Source organism: Beta vulgaris, chromosome 2, assembly GCF_026745355.1.
Source record: "Beta vulgaris subsp. vulgaris cultivar EL10 chromosome 2, EL10.2, whole genome shotgun sequence".
Taxonomy (NCBI): Eukaryota; Viridiplantae; Streptophyta; class Magnoliopsida; order Caryophyllales; family Amaranthaceae; genus Beta; species Beta vulgaris.
The window spans coordinates 41363364-41385528 of NC_079203.1; the positions used below are offsets into that span (position 1 = coordinate 41363364).

The 22165-nt window shown below is 34.8% G+C and overlaps 2 protein-coding genes across 3 annotated transcripts; one reads left to right on the forward strand and one right to left on the reverse strand.

Moving 5' to 3' along the window:
- Positions 1-7893: 7893 nt before the first annotated feature.
- LOC104886590 (17.1 kDa class II heat shock protein) lies at positions 7894-8869 on the forward strand. Its single transcript, XM_010671050.4, has one exon. The coding sequence runs from the start codon at positions 8105-8107 to the stop codon at positions 8594-8596; it is 492 nt and encodes a 163-aa protein (XP_010669352.2). The 5' UTR covers positions 7894-8104; the 3' UTR covers positions 8597-8869.
- Positions 8870-9565: 696 nt separating this feature from the next.
- LOC104886591 (25S rRNA (cytosine-C(5))-methyltransferase NSUN5) lies at positions 9566-21801 on the reverse strand. Of its 2 annotated transcripts, XM_010671051.4 has the most exons (13): positions 21406-21801; positions 20133-20191; positions 19924-19974; positions 18182-18317; positions 17817-17902; positions 17517-17615; positions 17349-17402; positions 14249-14393; positions 13965-14026; positions 13365-13452; positions 12020-12100; positions 11723-11884; positions 9566-10277 (listed from the first exon to the last, which is right to left on the reverse strand). In XM_010671051.4, exons 1-13 carry the CDS (start codon positions 21674-21676, stop codon positions 10078-10080), a joined length of 1494 nt encoding a protein of 497 aa, XP_010669353.2. In that variant the 5' UTR covers positions 21677-21801; the 3' UTR covers positions 9566-10077. The 2 variants fall into 2 exon arrangements, with proteins under 2 accessions (XP_010669353.2, XP_048495059.1); XM_048639102.2 differs by lacking the exon at positions 21406-21801 and having other exon boundaries at positions 19924-20048.
- Positions 21802-22165: the final 364 nt, after the last annotated feature.

A 22165-nucleotide genomic window follows, 5' to 3' on the forward strand; every position in this document is an offset into this window, starting at 1 on the left:
AGATGAAAAAGGATGATGATCCATGGGTTGTTCTAGGAGATTTCAATTGTGTATTGAATTTGGATGAAAGAATTGGTGCTCCTGTAAGATTGAATGAGGTTCAGGTTCTTAGAGAGTGTGTAGCTCTGTGTAAATTGGGTGATATAAAGCATTCTGGGAGATTCTTCACTTGAACGAACAAACAGGAGGGTGAAAATAGAGTGTTTTCCAAAATTGATCGAGCTTTGGTGAATGAGAAATGGATTGAGATGTATGAAAATGCTGAAGTCTCCTACCTTCCAGAAAGAGATTTTGACCATTGTCCTATCTTGTTGTGTGTGTGTATAAGGATAATGGGGGTAGGAAAAAACCCTTATGATTTTTTAATATGTGGGTGCAAGACCCTGGGTTTATGGAAGTTGTGCAGCAGGCGTGGAATATACAGATCAAGGGTTGTAAGATGTACCAAATTTTTCAGAAATTGAAGGCTCTTAAGGGTGGTTTGAAGCAATTGAACAGAGCTGGCTTCTCAGATGTGCAAGTGAGAGCTAGTCTAGCTTATCAAAAACTGCTTGAAGTGCAGCAGATGATGCATAGCCAGCCAGATAACATGGACCATAGTAAACAAGAAAAAATAGTAGTTGATGATTACAAAGAAGCACAAGGGAGATATATTAGTTTTTTGAAGCAGAAATCTAAGATGCAGTGGATTGATAAAGGTGATGATAACACTAAGTTATTTCACCAATCAATTAAAGCAAGAAGAATTACTAATAAAATTCACTCCATTCAAGATGGGCATGGACTATCGGTCAATTATGAAGAAATGATTCAGTCGGCTTTTGTAAATTTTTATAAAGACCTGCTTGGGAAGGAGTTTTTACATAGATGTAAAGTGAGGAGCTTGGTGTTAACAGAGGGGGCAAAGTTGACTGATGCCCAACACATATTATTGGAGTGCAACTTCACTGTATCTGATGTTAAGAGAGTGCTATGGTCAATTCCCAATGACAAGGCACCTAGTTTGGATGGCTTTAATAACTATTTTATCAAACAATCTTGGGATATAATTGGTGAAGATATTGTTGCTGCTATCAGGGATTTCTTTCAAACTGGAAAGCTCTTGAAATGTATCAATGTTACTGCTGTCACATTGATACCTAAGGTCAAATGTCCTACCCATGTTAGTGACTATCAACCAATTGCTTGTTGTTCCATCATCTACAAATGCTTAACTAAACTCTTATGTGAGAAATTAAGAATGGTCCTGCCCTCTATTGTCTCACAAGCTCAAGGAGCATTTGTTTCTGGTAGAAGCATTCTACAAAATATACTTCTCTACCAAGATATTATCAAGATGTATAAAAGGGGTCAACAACAAAAGGGATGCCTTATGAAAATAGACATCCAGAAGGCTTATGACACTGTTTGTTGGGAGTTCCTTGAGGACATGATGCTCATGTTTAATTTTCCTCCTCAGTTTGTGAAACTAGTGATGATGTGTGTGACTAGCCCTACATTCACTCTCATGTTAAATGGAGCTGCAATAGAATTCTTTCAGTAAAAAAGGGGACTAAGGCAAGGTGATCTTATGTCACCCTTTCTTTTTGTCCTTTGCATGGAATATTTCACAAGAATCATGAATTATGTAGGGAAACAACCTCAGTTCATGTTTCATCCCATGTGTAATCTCTTGGATTAAATCATCTCTGCTTTGTAGATGATTTGATCTTATTTTGCAAAGGTGACTTTCCCTCTGTGTTGATGCTGCTGAGGTGTTGGCTAGGAACCGTAATAATATGTTGGTCTATTGCTGCGGTAAAAAATCACAGCAATATGTTAATTACCTATTGTTGCGGCCAAAACCGCCGCAATAGGCCACTTAATGACCGCAACGATAAGCAATTATTCTACTAGTGGTACGGTTGATCTATTTAATTATTGAATTTGGATCATGTTACAATTCAAGGTCATAAGTAGCATTTTAGTATTAGTTTTATTTGTTAAGGGCTAAAATTATTTTATTTAAATTCTATTCTTGAGTTGTTTTTTATTGCTTTTTTAGAAGTACTACTAGAAATCCTAGTTCTGTTAGGTTATATTTGTGTAATTGCAGTTCTATTAGGATTAGATTTCCTATTTGTTTTAGGAGTAAGTTTTATAATCCTCCTATTAGGATTGGTAGTCCTAGTTGTGTTAGGATTATAGTTGAGCTAGAATTCTACTTTTATTCAAATTTCTAATAGATGTAGGAATTCCGTTGTTTTCCTTTTCCTAGTTTATTTAGTATTCCTAAACCTAGTAGAATTTGGAATCAATTTTTTGTAAGCCTATATATGGCTCATTTTTCATTAATAAAAAACATATTCATGAAATTAGAGTTTTAATTTTCTTTGTGAAAATTTTTGAACTTTTTTGTGATTTTCAAACCTTGAATCAAAATTACTTTGTGTTTGAGATTTAAGATTGATTGATTAATTACTTTGTGCTTGAGAGTGAATCAGGACCCAATTCGTGACCTACACTTTGTGTTTGATCGAATTGTTCTATCCTATATACTTAAAGAAAATCCTAAAGATCCAATCTTTCTTTCAAGATTCTTGAATTTCCGTAAAACTCAACGAAAGTATATCCACATCCACATCAGATGGAGCTCACGTACCATTGAGGAGAGAGAGGGAGGAGGTGAGTTTCTTTAAAGAAAGTGGTTAAGTTTGGGATGGAGGTGTGGATGTTGCGACTGAAAGAGGTGTGCATGAGGGTGAGAGGTGGTCGAAGGACGGAAACATAAGGGGAGTAAGGTGGAGTAGTTGAAGCGGGTCAACTTTCTCATTTGTGTGGGTTACGGAACTGGGTATGGGAATGATAGAGTTTTGTGCTTCATTTATCAGTGGGTGGGGCTTGGGGGTTCATGAGGAGAGGAAGAAGGAGGGGGTGGGTTTACATAGTGTGAGGAGTGAGGAAGAAAGGTGGGATTAGTGGGTTTGAAAGATCAATAATGGACAATAGAAGAAACAAATGACCGATAAGGAGATGTAAAAGAGGAGTGAAGAATAATTTTTTCAAAAAAGTTTATTACATATTCAACAAGTTATAGGTCATATGGGTATGTTAAAAAAAACATTATCTTTATAGATGGGACCTATACAGAATATTCAATAGTTGGTATCTTTAAAATATGTTCAACCTTAATTAGGAATTAGGATCCCTAATATCAATTTTTCCTTTTATTAATAATTCAATGATGTGTGTTTTCATGTAAAAAATAATAATAATTGTTCAATATCTCTATTATATAAGAGAAGGGGGAGCAATGGTGTCCTCTTTTGAAATGCCTATTTTACCCCCCTTTCCTTTCTAAATAACAATTTCACTTACAAATCAAAGGGAGCTTCAAACAAAAATACTAAAAATATAATTATAACAATCACTCACAAGTCAATTAAAATCATAAAATTGCATAATTTATGTTATGTAAATTACTAAAATGAGGAAACTTTAAAAAACTTAAAAATTCACTTACAAACTACAACCTATGAAAAAATTGATTTGAAATCAAAGAGTCCACTTTCTTTACAATTTATGAAGTATTATACTTAATTCAAAAATCAACTAAAAAATTATAATATTAGAAATCATAAATAAATTCAATTAAATTTCTATTTAGTTCATAGAATTTAACTTTGAAAAGTAAAAAAAAAAAACAAAAAAATGGTGAGAGACTTAAGTGACAGAAACTAAACCAATCAAATTTTGCAACTAAAAACAATTATACTTCGTATGTCTAATGTTCAAATTTTGACTCTTATGCCAAATAAAATCGAGTTTCTGTTTTGAAAAAAATTCAAGCACGCATCGCGTGCAAAAAATTCTAGTGTTCATAAGGAGAGGTGGACAAAACACCTTTGGGCTTTGGATCTCGAATTGATTTTTGCTTTTTAGAGAGTGGATATTTGATATAGAATCTTTAGGTCATGGACTCATGGGTCAGTATTCTTCTTGACTCTTTGAGTTCTTGTTCTAATTCTAAACAGAACTAGTAACTTCTAGAAATATCTCAAAAATGAGTAAAACCATTTTATACGACACATCCTTCAATGCACTTAGTGGTGTCAAAACAGGTTAGTAAACAGGTTCTGGGTATACCCACGGCGAACCAGGTCATACCCGGACAGGTCAGGATTCTGATTGTCAGTGCCCCGGGTCATGACTGGTCAGGTTTTGTTCAACTGGGTCGAACACATTTGAATCATTGGATTCCCGGGTGCCGGACAGGTCTGAACGTTCCATTTACAAGTCGATCCATTCCCGGGTATAATCGTCCATTGACATTTTTTTGACGGGTTTGCGAAGGTCGTATTTAAGTTCCATGTACGGTTGAGTTAAGTGAAATGTACTCGGGTTGAATTAGGAATGACCTTAGTTCGATCATTGTGAAACATCGGGTCCATTCGCTATTGTACGCCAATTCAGCTTCGGGTAACTCCTGGTCGGGTCATCTTGATTTTGTTATGTATTTTGTAAACGAATCATATTAATAAAAGTATTAAGATCAATATATATGTGTGTGTGTGTGTGCGCGCGCGCGCGTGTATAAGGATGACAACGAAAAATCAATAAAAACACTATATTGATTACCGTTATGTTTAATGTATTCTTTTAGTCAACTCTTATTTCTAATAATCAACTGCGTAAAACGACTCTAATGAGTAAAGGAGTATAACGACTCTTCATATGTTTTAATATTATATATTATAACCAACGACAATAATAACGAGTATACGATCAATTCCAAACTTCATATAAATGATTTATTATTATAAGCATTATGATTAATATACAAGTTTGTAAATAGCTATGATGGTAATGAGAACAATACTACAAATAAACATCAAATGAAAATGATAATAGTTAATCATAAGAACATGTAACAAGTAACAACCATAAGTTAAGTAAAATAGTTAATCATAACTTATTAAAATAAGTTAACTGTTAACAATAACAATCATAAGTTAACTAAAATAGTTAACAAGTAGTAACTTGTTAGCATTTAACAACCATATAGTTTGATACTAGTACAATATTAACAACAATAACACTCCCTTGTCTTTATAAGCTATAAGATTATTTTAAGTTAATTGTTTTTATGTTATACTATAGTTTAATACTAGTATAGTATTTGTGGTCTTCTCTTAACTTTGTATATATATGTAAACGAATCGTATTAATAAAAGTATTTGTGGTCTTCTCTTAACTTCTCTTAGTCAACTCTTATTTCGATAATCAATTGCGTAAAATCACTCTAATGAGTAAAGAAGTAGAACGACTCTTCATATGTTTTAATATTACCTATTATAACCAACGATAATAATAACGAGTAGACAATTAATTTCAAACTTTATATTGATGATTTATTATTATAAGCATTATGATTGATATATAAGTTTGTAAAATAGCCATGATGGTAATGAGAATAATAATACTAATAAACATAAAGCGACAATGATAATAGGTAAAAATACAAATAATAACAGTAATAATAACAAGGCTAACAATAGCAATAGGAATACAAATAAGAACATGAATACTAACAATAACAATATAATTACTAATATGTTGAATCATTTTAATATAAGATTGATATCAAAATAATTGCAAAACCAGTCTAATACACTATTGATTATAAATTAGTATAACGAATCTTAATATGTTATAATACTATAACAAATGTCAATCATACATCCATGTGTTTACAACGACGGTTATGTTAGGCCTAAGTGATTATAATGAGGTCGTATTCATAAGTAGCACAACCATATAGTAACCTAACTCTTAGTCAGTTACTCGGTTATTCCCTTGTCCATAAACATTATCATTTTTTAAATCTCATATCATTAACCAAAAAACAATACGAGTATAATGTGATCACAATTGGTGATAATGATGGTTAAAGTCGATCAACACAAGCTAATACGAGTAGAACGCGACGGAAGCCAATGTAAGGGGTAATAATCACTAGGCTAAACTAAATTAGTATATAGATTAATGTATTTTAGATAGTAGTCTTCATGTTAAATTTAGAAACTCAATTCACAATTATAATTAAATAATAATAATAATAATAATAATAATAATATGCTAATTAATAAATGATAGTTATGGCTTAAATACTAATCATAATAATTTCAATAAAAAAAACCAAAATTTCAAATTAAAGTTAGTAAGTTACTAAACCAAGACAATAACTAGTAAGATTATAACTCATAATTAAATAATAATACTTAAACACTAATCACAATAATTTCAATAAAAATACTTATACACTAATCATAATAATTTCAATCAAAATAACCAAAATTTCAAATTAATAAAATAATTGACTAATTATTAAAGTTTGAAGTTACTAAACCAAGATAAGAATTAGTAAGAATATAAAAAATATAAGATTGTCAATTATGTGATAAGTCATCAATCCATATGTTAGATAATTCTCTTTTCCTATTGGCCAAAGATTAATGTCATGGATCATGAATTACAACCCTTGATTTGAGAAGGAACAAAATCTAACCATCAATTTCTCCAAGACTCAAACTCATCTTCCATTTCTGATTTTCCTTCTCTCTTCCATCTCTCCTTTCTAAAACCCTAATCCCCATCCCTCTTTCATCCAACCACCCTTTATTCCTTCTGTCATTCTCTCTCCCATCCTACCACCCTCACAATCACCCCACGACGCTACCCCCTCCCACTCCATCCCTTGTCGATCTTCGTTCGTCGCTTGTCGTCGTCGGTCTTCACTCGTCTTCGCTCGTCGTTGGTCTTCACTCGTCGTTGGTCTTCACTCGTCTTCGCTCGTCGTCGGTCTTCACTCGTCTTCGCTCGTCGTCGTCGTCGGCCTTCGCTCGTCGTCGGTCTTCGCTGGTCGGTCTTCGCTCGTCACTGGTCGGTCTTCACTCCTCGCTGGTCGGTCTTCACTCGTCGCTGGTCGGTCTTCGCTCGTCGCCTTCGGTCTTCTCTTGTCGCTCGCCGTCGTCGTCGCTTCGTCCGGCCAGATCTAGTTTTGTTCAAGTTTTTTTCGATTTTTTAGTTTGATTTGTTAATTTTTGTGTTGATTAATTTTGTTTTTGTGTAATATGTTCAATTTTGTCCCCAGATTTATTGATTTTTATGTAATTTCATATAATTTCACATTTATTCTTTTTGTGTGATTTTTATTTAATTTCACTAAACTTTGATTTTTTAAATATAATTTATTATAATTGCAGATTTTTTATGAGCTCATATGTTGTTGTTTAGTATAGTGTTACGAGCATGTGAGATATTATTTGGTAGAATATTAAAATTGGATAATTTGGTAGAAAAATGAGGAAAATTTAGTAGAATATTAAAATGAAATAATAAATTTGGTATATAGGATTTAATAAGATATTTTTTAATATTATTTGAGAATGGGACATTAGATAATTATAGATAATATAAACAAGTAAATGATATTTCAAGTTTAACTCTTAAATTAAATATAATTTTTTTTTATTTAACTAAATTATTAAGTATAACAAAATTTATAAATTTATATATTAAATGATTTTATAGATAAAAAAAATAATTGAATTTTAGTAATATCTGGTTAAGTACTGTCGGGTTTGAGTTTTAATGCAGGTCTGTCTGGTCAGGTCAACATATAATCTTGCCAGGTGCCGGTCAGGTCTGGGTAATCCCAGGTCAGGTTTCGGTCAGGTCTGGGGACTGACCCTCACAGGTCGAACCAGGTTCAAGTCAGGTCAGAATCAGGTTGACCCAGCGGTCAGATCTGTTTCTGACACCACTAAATGCACTATACATTCTACCACGTTCTCGACCCTTTTTCGCATGACACGTAAAACCCCAACAAATGTCACGAACCTCCTAGAAATATCACTCCTTCCTCTCTCCATTACTCTGTTTCTTTCCCTCTAGAAACTTCGCTCCACATCCTATATAAATACAATCTCCCCTCAAACTCCCACCAAATCAACCATCATAATCGCAAAACATTCTCAAAAAACACACACTATTCTCTTCTCTACGCACATAAAAAATCTCTCTTTTACAAACAACCAAAATTCCACTCCCAAGAAAAAGAAAGATGGATTTCCGATTCACAGGCCTTGACACACCTCTCTTCAACGCACTTTCCCACTTCCTCGACGCCGACGACTACACAACAACCCATGCATCATCCGACAAATCTTCCGCCGCAGCTCCATCCAACACGTACGTTCGCGATGCCCGCGCAATGGCGCGCACCCCAGCTGATGTGAAGGAGTACCCGAGTAAGTACCAGTTTATAATCGACATGCCGGGGTTAAAGAGTGGAGACATTAAAGTTCAGGTGGAAGATGAGAATGTGTTGGTTATAAGTGGAGAGAGAAAGAGAGGAGAAGAGAAAGAAGATGTTAAGTATTTGAAGATGGAGAGGAGAATTGGTAAGTTTATGAGGAAATTTGTGATGCCTGAAAATGCTAATATGGAAGCTATTAGTGCTGTTTGTCAAGATGGTGTTTTAACTGTTAGTGTTGAAAAGTTGCCACCTCCTGAACCTAAGAAACCTAAGACTATTGAGGTTAAGGTCGCTTAGATTAAGGTTGTTGCTGCCTGCTGGTGGGTAGTTTGGGTGATTTTGTGTGGTATTAAGAGAATGTAATATTGCTAATCTCTGTTTTTTTTATGCTTTGTTGATTGAGCTGTTAGCTCACTCTTTTGGTACTGTTTTGTGGAGGTTTCCTGGGGTTTATATCGAGTATGGACTATTTTATCTATGATGTAGTATGAAAATGATGGTATGAGTAAAATGGCGTTGTTTTGGTTTTTCTTTTGAGGTGAATAAAATCTCTTGTTCAGTTTGTTTCAATGCGAAATTGCGAATTGCATGTACTCCCTCCTCCGTTAACATTTGTGTACTTCCTTCGTACTTCTTCCGTACTTCCTCCGTTTTGTTTTAAATGGTAATTGTAAACACTCGTGTTCGATAATTAAACAGTCAAAATATTGTTCACTTGAACTTTATCACTGGTTTTTGGACTCGCTGTTACTAGAATGGCGAACAAACGATGACTACATGTTATTGGAATGATCGCTATTGAGCATTGAGACAAAATCATTCAGTGGGTAATGTACTAGCACCAATCAAGTTGGTTTTGGGAACCACCAAAGAGTCTGTGAGATTCAAACATACCAAAGAGTATGTGAGATTCAAACAAAACCGTCTAGACAACAGGATCTGTAATGATGGCTTTCTTTATTTTATCTTTGAAGCTTCATAAATGATCATAGAGGAGTAAAGGTCGGTTCTTTTCGGCATAAAATAATTGAATTGAATTGAATTGAACTGAAAATGAATAGTGATATGTGAGTAAAAGTATTGTTAAGAATTGATCTGAACTGAACTGAACTGAAAATAAGCTGGGGAGAACAAGCCTTAAATATGAAAAAAATCAAGCTACAGCAGCGTTAAACTAGAAAACCAAGTACCATTAACTAGGATATAAATGCTAACTATTGAGGATGTTCGGTAGATAACACAAAATCAAAGTTGAAGTTTCGTTAGTAGAAATGTAGACAGTAAGAATTTTCAGGTGTTTTAATTCCTACAAGATGGAGAAAATAATTTATTTAGGGGATCTAGCCACCTAGGAAAATAGAACTTCATATCGAAGGTTTGAGGAAAACTTCCTATGAGTGACAAAATGACTTTTGGCACTTTCTAGGAATTGAAACCTTGAGGGAAAACAGTTTGGGAAAACAACTTAGACAATACTACCTTTATATTCAATCAAGCAACATCTAAGTAATAACTACAACTCTATAATCTCTTCAAAAAAAACTACAACTCTACAAGTCCTGGGCAGCTTTTCATGCTTGAGTCGTAAACGTAAAATGAGACATACGCTTCTGAGTCTTCTATCAGTTAAATGCTCCCCTTTTTAAGGCTTCCTGAATCCAAAAAAGCAGCATAACCTCTACTGCAGTCCCTTCTAGAAGTGTACCGACGACATTCAAAATGTCGGTTCACTGACAACTAAACATACCGAGACTAGACTATCATTCTTTCTCAGCGCATTAGCGCGATGCCATCAAGGAGAGGAGCAATATCTTTGACAGCCTAGTACAAGGGAAGGTCCTTAGCGTTCTCGATTGGTGTGAGCAGCACTCTGCTTTGCAAGGATGAAGATGTTCTTTGTTCTCGCTCTTTCTCACAAACAAAGCAATGAAAAAGCCTTCTTTGTCCTCAACAGGATCCATCCGAAGCAAGTGTTCAGCTGCGAGGAATGGAAAAAGTTAAAGTTCCATATCATATATCAAGAAGCCATGCGATTTCAAGTTTCGGTATATGTTAAACGTCAAGTTAAAGTAGAATAATACTTGGATACAGCACCTAATGACTAGGGGAAAGTGTCTCACATGATCTGAGGGAAACAAGTAGAACCAAGCAAGAACCTCACATCACTAGCCTCATCAAGAGGCGAAAGCAGATGAATAACTTGAAGCAAACTTGAGATTTTCATTGAAATGTCAAGCCTTGTTGCCAAATTACTTTTTGATTAGGAATACCATCACATGCTTACTGGAAACTCTGGGAATAGCAGTATAACTCGAGTAATTATTCCCTAAAAAGAAATTGATTATACGTTCTCTATTTCTTCTAAACACAAGCATGATCCACTTTGACATTTATTTTAGTGCTTTTGCCAATTCCTATGCATGTACTTGTAAAGATGCATAAACATGACCAATATCTTTTATCCCACGTCACCTGCTGCTTAAAGTTGGGTACTTGTACATCATGCATAAGCAAGGACATGGACTACTATACTATAGCCATACATGAGCGGAAAGTGAGGGCATGAGAAGATAGAAATTCGTTTGAATTCTAACTGAAGAAGTCATTAGTTCTTTCAGATACAAAGATAAAATAATACATCAGATAATTGAAGCATCAAATGACAATAGAGTACAGAACTTTCCGCGCCTCCAAAAAGAAAAGGAAAGAAATATAAACCGTCCTACTTGCGTAGAAGTAGTCAGAGAAAGTAAACTTGTCCCATATTATGGTATTCTTGTAATTTTACTAGCAATTTGATACAACGTAACATTTACTGTAATCAGAATATGATATAATAGCTAATTGATATGATAAAATAGTGTTAAGATATGATACAATAATCATCTAATACATCAACTAAATTTCAACTAACAATCTCCAAATAAAAATATATGAAAAAAAATTATTTTTAATTTTTAATTTTTTAATATTAATTTTTGTCATAAAAATTACTGAAATGCCAGGTATTGGACCATAACGGGTATGGGAATATTATTGCTCGAAGTTGTCAAGTACTAAGTAATATGACTTCTGCCTAGTGAAGTAAAGAAAAATCACCATTATGGGTTTGCTAGTTCTTAGAAAAGCAGATTCCCAATGAAGGGCATTGTGATCATATGCCTCACCAATCTCTGAATGCTCTTCTACAAAAGTTCATCTCCCAGAAAGCTCTCCAGTTTGTGAAGCTAATGTCATTTTTCGGGCATTCCACTCTACAGACATCTCTCCCCAGTGAGGATCCTATTAATACTCACCTAATTTGGGTCAAGTTACGCTTCCTTAAAATTCTACCCCAAAACGAGGTCTAATTAAACTGCTTTTACAAGTCAGTAAGTAATAAATTCAAGAGATAGAGAGTCTGTACTCAAAAGCAGCACTTACAGCCTTCAAAAACTGGCAAACCTCTGCGAGGCCACTGGGGGAAGGGTGTTGCCAGCTCAAAACCATTCTCCAGAGCCATAGGCAAGACTGATTTTATTACATCTTCATTTTCGATTTGGTGGATAGAGCATGTACTGTAAACGATCCTCTCAACTGATGAAACTGCAAAAATTTATAGAACAAGAAAATTACCAGCTGGAACAGCTTCAGAAAACTTCAAAAGGTTGTTAAACTGGAAACTGGAAACCTTTTATCTCAAGCAACCAGAGAGTTAGGAAGAAATATCAAGATCCTTACAAGATAATGCATGCTCTAAAGCCTTCTTCTGAAAAGTTGCAAGTTTAGTCAGTCGCATCACATCTGAATGACCTGTTTGATCTAGAAAACAACAATTTTGGAAAAGTGAGTCAGCACTCAACATTTCACTAAGCTCATGGTTCAGCCATGTTTTCCCTTGCATATTTCTTCAGTAGATGCCATACAAAAGTTCCGGAGAAAAATTACACAAACATAAATATTGTTGGTATGGACTATGTTACTTCAGCACCTTCATTTACCTTAGGTTTGCGTGTCAACTCGTGTCGGGCATGACACTTGGATACTTCGTCCCAACCAAATATTTGAGACTTTTCTACGAAATTGATGATTCTGACACCCGGATACCCGTATCCCAATAGACATTTTATCCGAGTCAGAGTGACACAGGTTCTGGATGGCTAGCTAGAACAGAGGATGAAGATCATGCAGATGTCAAGACAGTGCTCAAACACTATGCACGATACTAATTGAGGTATGTCAAGCATTATGTAGAGAGACACTTATTTGTTCATTGAGTTTCCCTTTCATTGTCTTCGCAATTGGAGGAGAGGGTTCATAAAGGATGGAGGAGAGGGTTCATAAAGGAACCCAAGATTGGAGCCCACCATATCATTGTGGTGGCAACAAATATCATCAGAAACCCATCCTCCGTCCATCAACCAGAAAGCCATGATAAAAAGCTAAAGTTCAGCAACAAGATAGAATTAAAATTTAACCATGTTTTAGAAACAGTCAGCTCCATGATTTCAATCCTCTGATCAGCTACCATTCATAGAAGGCGGGTTGTGAGAAATGCAGATGCAGATACAAATATACAATAAGGAGAGCCAAGTGGGAAGTGGCTAGGTTATTCTTGCAAACGATGTTTCCAGGGGGTTAGACACTGTATCCTCTGCGTTAGTACTAACAAGCATTTTTTACGTATAATTAAGATATATCCTCTGCGTTAGTACTAACAAGCATTTTTTACGTATAATTAAAATAAAAAATTACCCAAGAAAGATACTTCGCAGGGAATGAGGATTGTTTCCTTCAATTAAGTAGTGCAATCTAAACATTAAGTAGTATAAATCTACACTGTTTTCCGTCCAGTAACTCAATTCAAGCCACATCTGATTTGGAGTGTTCTTCATAAAAATCAGCTGATATACTATCACTATCCTTGAGTAATTAAATTTTAGAATTCCACCATAGCGATGCAATATTTATGTAAAGATCTTGCAATGGTGTCATTCAAAATTGATATGGGAAAGTTTATGTGAAGACCTATTCAATATCCTGTAGGACAGTGGAAAGGTGGAGATATGAAATTCACATTACTTACTATTCATATGTGAAGGAAGTAAATGATCCAGTCTATCAGCTGCAGTCCCTGATCCAGAGCAGGAAGGATCCAAGAGTATAGCACGAAGCTGTAACAAAAAGTTTCTGAACGTATTAGGTGAAAGGAAGGAGATAGCGGCTAAGTGACTAACTGATGAAGATACGAGACCAAAGGTGAACTACGGACTACAAGAGTTCCCTTTCGTATACAACATAAAATGTATACAGGTGTTTGGACATCAAAATTTGGTAGGGTAACCATCAGTTCCAGTCTTACTAGAAGAGATACATAAGCTTGCAAAGCAAAGGGTTTCATGATCACAGCAATCAAAAAAGTTGGAACTACCAACTAACAATTCAAAGTCTAACATAGCTGGACACAGATGGCCAACTTACCAATTCAAAGTCTAACGTAGCTGGACTCAGATGGCATGATCAATTCACTATTAAAAAAATCATCAAAAATTACAGAACAGGGAATAGCACAGACAATCAACTACGTAGGCAAAATCCTTAATCTTCGGTTAAGAGACCGAGATAACCAGGTATGATTCTAATCAGTTTATGTTAGAATTACTGTTTAAAGAGTCAATAACATTACCTCCGAGTAGGCTGGATTATCTGGGTTAATTTTCAGAAAATCTCCATGTTGGACTTCCACATCTGTTGTCCAAGTCAAGGTTACAGATATACCATATACCATGAAATTGAAGATAGCAGTGATAACTTAATACTATTGAATATGTAAGAGTATGTCATGTACACCATTGAGTTCATAACGCATTTCATGCTATAAGAACAATCCATGATTTACCATAGACCAATACACACGAGGGAAGAAGTAAACAAAAGACAGATTACAAACAGAAATGACAATTAGGATACTATTTGCCCCAGCCACTTGGATAGTATTCTGCAGAAGTTTAACCCTATCCTTGTTCAATTCACATGCTACAATCTTCCCCTTGCCTTTCATGAGAGCGGCAAGATGCACAGTTTTGTTCCCTGGAGCAGAACATGCATCAAGGACCTTCAAAAAATGCAACAAGTCACCACAGAGGAAATAGAGAGGGAGACAGGTGCAACGGGTGCAAAATTTTTGTTGCCCTAGCAACAAAATATTTATTAGACAGATGCACAGTTTGATTAGGCTTGCAACAATATCTTCCATCTGGAATTTCCATACATTTGCTATCAGTCAATTAAATTCCATCAAGTATAAACAAGTTTGATCCTATTAAAAGGAAATTGACTTGGTCCAATTGGAAGTATTAGCTCCATTTGCATAGAGCTCAGAAGTGAGAATCTTGCACCAAACAACATAATAAATTTTGGTCAGTTTACATTTACAGTGCTCATAACTCATAAGCATCCATTATACCATTTAATATTGTATGGAATTGGCAAATCAAATCTTTTAAGAGAAAAAAAAAAAAGAGATAGCGGAAATTTCAGTTCTAACTATCTTTCATATAGAGCTTTATGTAAATAACGACATTATATAAGGAAAACAAACCAAATAATTGCCTTATTTATCCTCATATTTACTACCCCCCCCCCCCCTCCCCCCAAAAAAAAGTTCCTCAAAGCTCTTCCCACATACTATAGCACCAAAAATCAAGAAAAATGTTAAAATTAGTGAAAACAGGGGCTTATTTTGGCTTTCCGGTTAAAGAGAGGGAGTTTTTTTGAAATATGAGTATATTTTAATGGAACATGTGGACCCATGTAAGGTAAGGTAAAAGAGGAAAAAAAACGAGTTTACCAAAAATGATATATACTAAAAGTAAAAGTGGGAAGAAGTTTGAGTAACGGATGAATGTTAAAAATGGGAAGAACTTTGAGGAACTTAGGGAGCATGAATTTGCTACCACATGAGATCCGAAGCTTATAAGAGAGTTATTTAAGAAGATATATACTAAAAGTAAAAGTGGGACGAACTTTGAGTAACGGATGAATGTTAAAAATGGGAAGAACTTTGAGGAACTTAGGGAGCATGAATTTGCTAATGAGATCCAAAGCTTATAAGGGAGTTATTAAAAGCATGTTTGCAAACAGTACTTTTTGGAGAAGATTTCCTACAACTTCAATTTATTGAAGTTGATGTGTTTTGTCAATCAAACAATGCATTCTTACGGGATAAAGTATTTCAGTTAATTGAACCAAACAAAGTTACAAGATTTTCCTTTTAATATTTCCTTAATCTTCGTAATTTTCATATTTTTTCAAACCCAAAAGTTCTTTGGGTAAATAAAAGAACAAATATAGCACCATTGCTCAGGATACATGTTAAGTTCTCAATCATATTGATTGTGGATAACTATAACCATATAACTGCTTTACTTAGCTGCCTGATTAATTACATGCAGAGAAAGATAACTAGCAACATCCCTTATAAGTTATAACCCGTAGATCTTCAATTTACCACCAATCACAACTACCCGATTTTGATGTGATTGAGGAAGAAAGAGAGAGAGAGAATAAGTGGAGCTAAGGTACATATCAAAGAAAACAACAGAAGTGGGAAGGGAAATGATTATGATTAGTTACAGAGGGAAGAAGAATAGAGAAACAGGAAAGAAACCCGAGTATGTGAGGATATACTCGAGAGCAAAAGACATGGCATAATTGGTACTTCAAGTTTACTGACGGATTCCTTCAGAACGAGTTTTTGGACTCATAAGATAGTCTTTGAACAAAAGCAATCATACAAGGTAGTCCCTTTGCATAATGATATCTAATTTCTAGTCAAAATACTGACCTACATAAAAAATTGAGCTCTTTCCGATCCCATCACATGCCTTTTCCCTATCCCTCTTCCAATCACTGCGTTTTGTATCATCAACCACATAAGCTTCTCTTGACCCCTTCCCTTAGCTTTCTCTTTCACCATTACCATTGTCATTTGCCAGCCCACTCAACCTCATGTCACTATCCCTCCTCAAACCACCAGTAACTTACATCCAACTTTACATCGACACCAGGATTACTCTTTCAGCTATTCAGGGACATTTTCCCTTGTATAGAACTATAGAAGTGCAAAAGTAAGTCAGCAGTTGACACTATTGAATGCTATTCATCAATTCAAACTATATGGACATATCGCAATCAGGTACTCTACTCCCATTTTCCATCTAAATATTTCCAAAAGATTTTACCTGAATTTGCCTATTTTACAACAGCAAATTACTTCCTCAAATGCCAAATATTTTCGTTGATTCACTGTATATGAAAATGTAAATTGGAAAGTAGGATATTTGAAAATAAAACTCAATTATATCATGAGTTCTGCTAAAACTTCATGCTGTCTATTATTTATAATTCAGGTATCTATCTAATTGCTACCACTTCATGCTGCCCATATATAACTCAGCTGTCAATCTAATTGCTATACTTCATGCTCTTTTTCCTTGCTTTTGCAACACACTTCCAAGAGCATTTCAGGTACAGAATGAAGACATACTCAACATATTCACACATACACTGCAGTACCAAGTGTACTGATAAAAGGCTCCCACAATCTTAGCTAGTTCTCATGGCATATAGCTCAAATGGAAACAAAATCAACTCTCGATTTATAGCTACTTGTATCCTTGATATAAAGAAATTTAAACAAATCCTAAATCATAATATACATACATAATAAACATCCCATTACAACCAAAAACCTATATTTATGAGTTTGGTTACACCTTAAGGAAACATTGGAAACAGAAATGTATACAAGAGTCAAAAAGTCGTCAATAAAGGTATAAACACCAGGGTTTTTATAAACCCAAGGCCTGCAAATGCAAACTCCATCATATTGACAGAGAAAGACGCTAAAGCTCTTTTATGACCATCCATTCACCCCATTTATATATCACATTTACTATAATTGCATGCAGAACTGCAGACAAAGATAGCAACAGTATTCACAGATAAGCAATTACAGTGACTAATTCATAAGCAGCTCTGTTAATCAATGATCAAATCATTAACTGACCTGCCAACCTGGCCGAGGTCCAAGGGCAACTGCTACCATGGAACTTGCTTTGCCCTACAAAATTGTAAAATGAAATGCAAGTCTTTTTACTTTTTTGTTACTGCTAACTTGCCGATGGGTCTAAAATACATACTAAAAGTAAAAGTCAATAAAGACAAGAATGCCTACTTGTAATAAGACGTTTCCACTTGTCACTAGAGAGTGATCATGCAAGTCCACACCAGGTGGAAGAATCAACAGATCTGGAACTAAGTCATCCCTTTCAACCTATTCAAGAACAATTTGGTAGCCATTAACATAAACATGAAGCCAGAGATAATCAAGATATCTGAGGAACTATGGAAGTACCAGACGCTCAAGAAGACAAAAACCATGCATCCAACTTCGACGAATTGTCTATGCCTAGCAGCTCCAACCCAGCCAAAAGAGATGAAAATCAAAGGATGAAAAGAACCTGGGAATACTTACTGTATAATGTTTTCCAAGTTCGGTGACAGCAGAGTCAACATCCATTTTCAAAGTATTTACACGAACATATCGAGGTTTCTGAACATCTGGAAAAGAAGTTCGTAAGCTTGATTCTGTCCGAGAATCCAACTTTATGGCGTAAAAAATGAGATTTTATAATGCTAGACATGGAGTATCCACAAGTGATATCACATGGAAACATCTCAAAGGAAAAGTATTGGAATTATCGAGGGTTACTTTCTCTACACATGCAATATCATAGAGCTTAAACACATCTTCCAGATATGATTACTACTAGTTCAAGAACAAGCCTCATAGAGCAGAATCCATCAGTGACATTGTAAAAATTGAAAGGCCAAAACTACCTGGGGTCTCATACTGGGCAAGCAGGTCTTCAACTTGTTTAACCTTGTGTTTAACTAGTATCTTTGCCAAGGCAGACTCTAGAGCAGCTTTCCGTAGAAATAGATACTTCTCTGCGGTGCCATGTGATGAAAAATCCTGCACAGATTACATCAACTTTATCGAGTAATAGCCAAGTAACACAGAGCATGTCACACCCAAATTTACGGGGACAAAAGTGTAACAGTAGAAGAACACCACAACAAATATGTGAGATCACCATACTATAAGGGAATCAAATATGTACAAGGGACAAAATCAAGGACATAATGTATACACTTTGTCCATGATACGCTCTTCATTCTAGTCATTTCTGTGAATCAGGATTTCAAAACAATGAGACACGGAATCAATAGGGATTCTGGAGCCTATCACTAAGGTGAGAAGCAAAGGTGCGCACCTCAATACCTCATATATTGGACCAATTAAATCACCAAACTTCTTCTCATTAATACTATCATTATAGAAAACGAACACGTAAAATACATGATTCTTCTTTCATAACTTGGAAAGACAAGGGTTTCACAAGTTTCCGATATGGTGCTATGGACCACCCTTTGAGCTTTAGACCTTGAGGCCTCAAACTGCATACGCACTTTTTAAGACAATGTCTTATTGAAGCTCGTCGAATTTCCATTTATTCAGTGTACTATGTCCTTTAACCACTCTTGAGCCTAAAGCTTATTATGAGGAACCTTCGCCATCTTACAGTACATACCATCAAAAAACAATGGCGGATCCAAGAATTTTAGATAGATGCATATTTAGAAAATATACTAAGTCAATTTGTCATAGTGTGCCTACACATTTCCACAATACTACTTGTAGGCGTTATTTACATTTTGAGTGTCAACTTTCAGCTATTAAAATATATAATGAAATAATAAAGTGTGAATCATAATATGAAATACTAATGCTATCGAATTATCAATACAAATTCTATATTTTTGTACAAATATATTTCCTATAGCTTTTACCAATAAATACCGAGAGAAACTGAGACTCAACTTTTAAAATAAAAAATTGATAGAAGGTGTGACATACTACTGTTATTTCCCTTGAGACTAAGAAAGAATTGAAGATTAAAGGTAAAAGGTACTTCCTTAATTTTCAATTACTTTTTAGTAAAAATAATAGAACTCTGAATTTTTGAAAGTATATATCGAGACGAATCTAACAAGACCCACATGTCTATACTTTTCTTTGTGTAAAAATCATAATAGATAGTGAAAGGATGATGGATGAATAGTGTAAAAACCCATAACAAAAGAATAGAAGAAGTATAAGGTAAAAGGAAAAAGGAAAAATTAATGGTAGGCATCAGGTTCAAACCAGCAACTTCCAACCTTTAACAAATCGTGCATGTACATTGTAGAGTAATTGTCAATAAGCTAGAACGTCATCATTGATTCCCATATGATCAATATATTTCTAGGAGAGGTATGAAAGTTTCTAGCTTATATGTTAAGTAGATTTGCCACCGTCAACAAGTACCACAACCACCAACAGAGCTTGTCAGCTAGACTCCCTCTCATACTAGATCCTGAAGCTGCCAATTTCAAAATATAAAAGCCTTCACCCTTTGATACCCCCTCATTTCATGCTATCAATATGCGATGTTAGCAAAATGTACATTCATTTTGGAAAAATTATTATAATACTGAAGAGAAAAAAGGTGACATTGAAACATAAGGTTGAGAATTACCTTGCCAAAAAGCAAGTCGTAGGTTACAGTATACATTAGCTCCTGTTGCCTCTACAGCACAAAACAACAGAATCTGATCAGTTCACGATTGACGCCTTCCATAATACTGTCATCACTGATAAATCCTATAGCTCAGAAATCATATTCTCAGCTCATGTTACTGGTTCGAGTATGCAACAAAATCACAAAACAAAAAGTAATAAGTTTACCTTCCACTTGCTGTTTAATGCATCAGAAGTATCTAAGACATCTTTTATAAGAGGAAGATCTGAAAGCCACAAAAGCAAGAAATTAGCCACTTAAACAATCTCCTTGACGTTCTTTTCATCTTCAGGTCATTACTAAACCAAGAATCTGAAATTGGTGAATTCCTCGAATTGGCGTGTGTGTGTTTTTAACTTCTTATGTCATCCCAATTCCCAATGCATACAACATGATATAATCTTACGCATTAAACATAACTGAGAGTACATTCTCGATATCTTCTGATTTCCAGCAGTATTCACAACAAAGTACATGGACAATATGTACACTGACATAATTCTCACTGCATAACCCCAAACAGTAACATAATTCACAATGTGCTTTAAAGGTTTCATTTATTCAAAATGAACCACTAAATTTCATAATTAAGACATTGTGCGAGTATTTTACTTATCAGATAGCACATCAAATTAAGACAATTGTTCATGAGTCAAATCCAGCAACACTATAAGATTATCAAAAACACGGACACTAAGGCCCGGTTCTTATGAACTTATTTTCAGTTCAGTTTAAACACTCTCTCATATTCAACTTTTTTTAGTTCACTTCGGTTTAATTCAGTTTCTCTCGGTCCAAAAGAACGGGACCTAAGCCACATAATCACAAGCTAATTGCTATCTAACAATTTTCTTCCTTTTCTTGTCACAAAATTGTAACTTATGTTAAAATTAGAGATATACCTCCTCCGTTTAGAAATAGTTGCACCATTTCTATTTTGTGCATTATTCACATCTTACACTTAAATCGTTTTGGTGATTTATATTTTAGGAAAAACATAGTCATGTGGAGTCTTGTTAGATTTGTCTCAATGTAAATTTTTTAATATAATTTTTTTGTAATATTTACTTATTGATAGTTAAAAATATTAATGGTCGAAATCATACATTGACATGCGTGAAAGTTAAAAATGGTACAACTATTTCTAAACGGAGGAATTATATTATTAACCATATCAAATTTCACGAGTATACGACAAATATTCCCCAAGAATCATAAAGTTTCCATAAACTTCCACTAATTATGTCTTATTGCAACAACCGAAATGAATAACAATATCAACAACTCCAATTCTAAACCGAAAATCACAATTCTAAGCAAAAAAATTACTGAACTACGCTCAAATGAAACATAAACTAATCAATGAAAAAACACAATAAAACTCAAAAATTAGCAAAATCAAAGACATTGAGAAAGAGAGAGAGAGGAGAGAGAAAGTACATTTGAGAGTTTGGCAAACGAGAGCGAATGTGCCTTTCTTGTTACGAATGGAAGGGCTAAAAATGAGGGATTTTATAGAGCCAACGGCTCGGCGTCGAGCGTCACCTTGAAGAACAGTTCGAAGGACTTTAGCGGCTTCTCTTCTTCCAAAGTAAGCCGACCTTTCGGCGTTGCTGAGCCGCCGATCTTTAGTGGAAGCCGCCGCCTGCGGCTTCTTTTTCTCGGTGTTGGAGGGTTTTAGAATGGGGTTTTTTGCTTTCCTTCGTACCATTTTCGTCTTTCCAGTTCAAAACTCCGTCACGGCGGTAGACTAAACTATTTTTTCGGATAGTCTCGTTATTTACTTATTGGGTTTTTCGAGCTACTATTGTTTTACGAAATTCTATGTTCTACTACTGACTTTCTTGAAATTTCTAGGTTATATCTCTAAAGTTTTTAAACATTACCCGAAATATCCTTATACTACCTCTGTTTTTTTTAGTTGCAACGATTTGACATAAAGTAGAGAGGGAAAATGTCTAATTGTTGCAACTAAAAAAAAACAGAGGTAGTATAAGATATCAAACACTAGATTTTGAAACTTTTTTACCCCAGGGAATAGAGTGAAATTTTTGTACCTTATTAGTTGACAGAGAATATGATCTGAGAAATTGAAAAATAAGTGAGATTTGGGGTAAGAATTTGTATCATTAAAGGTATTTTGTGTGACGTTTATAAAGTCTATGTGTACAATGTAGAGAGTTCAAAAAAGTCTACAATG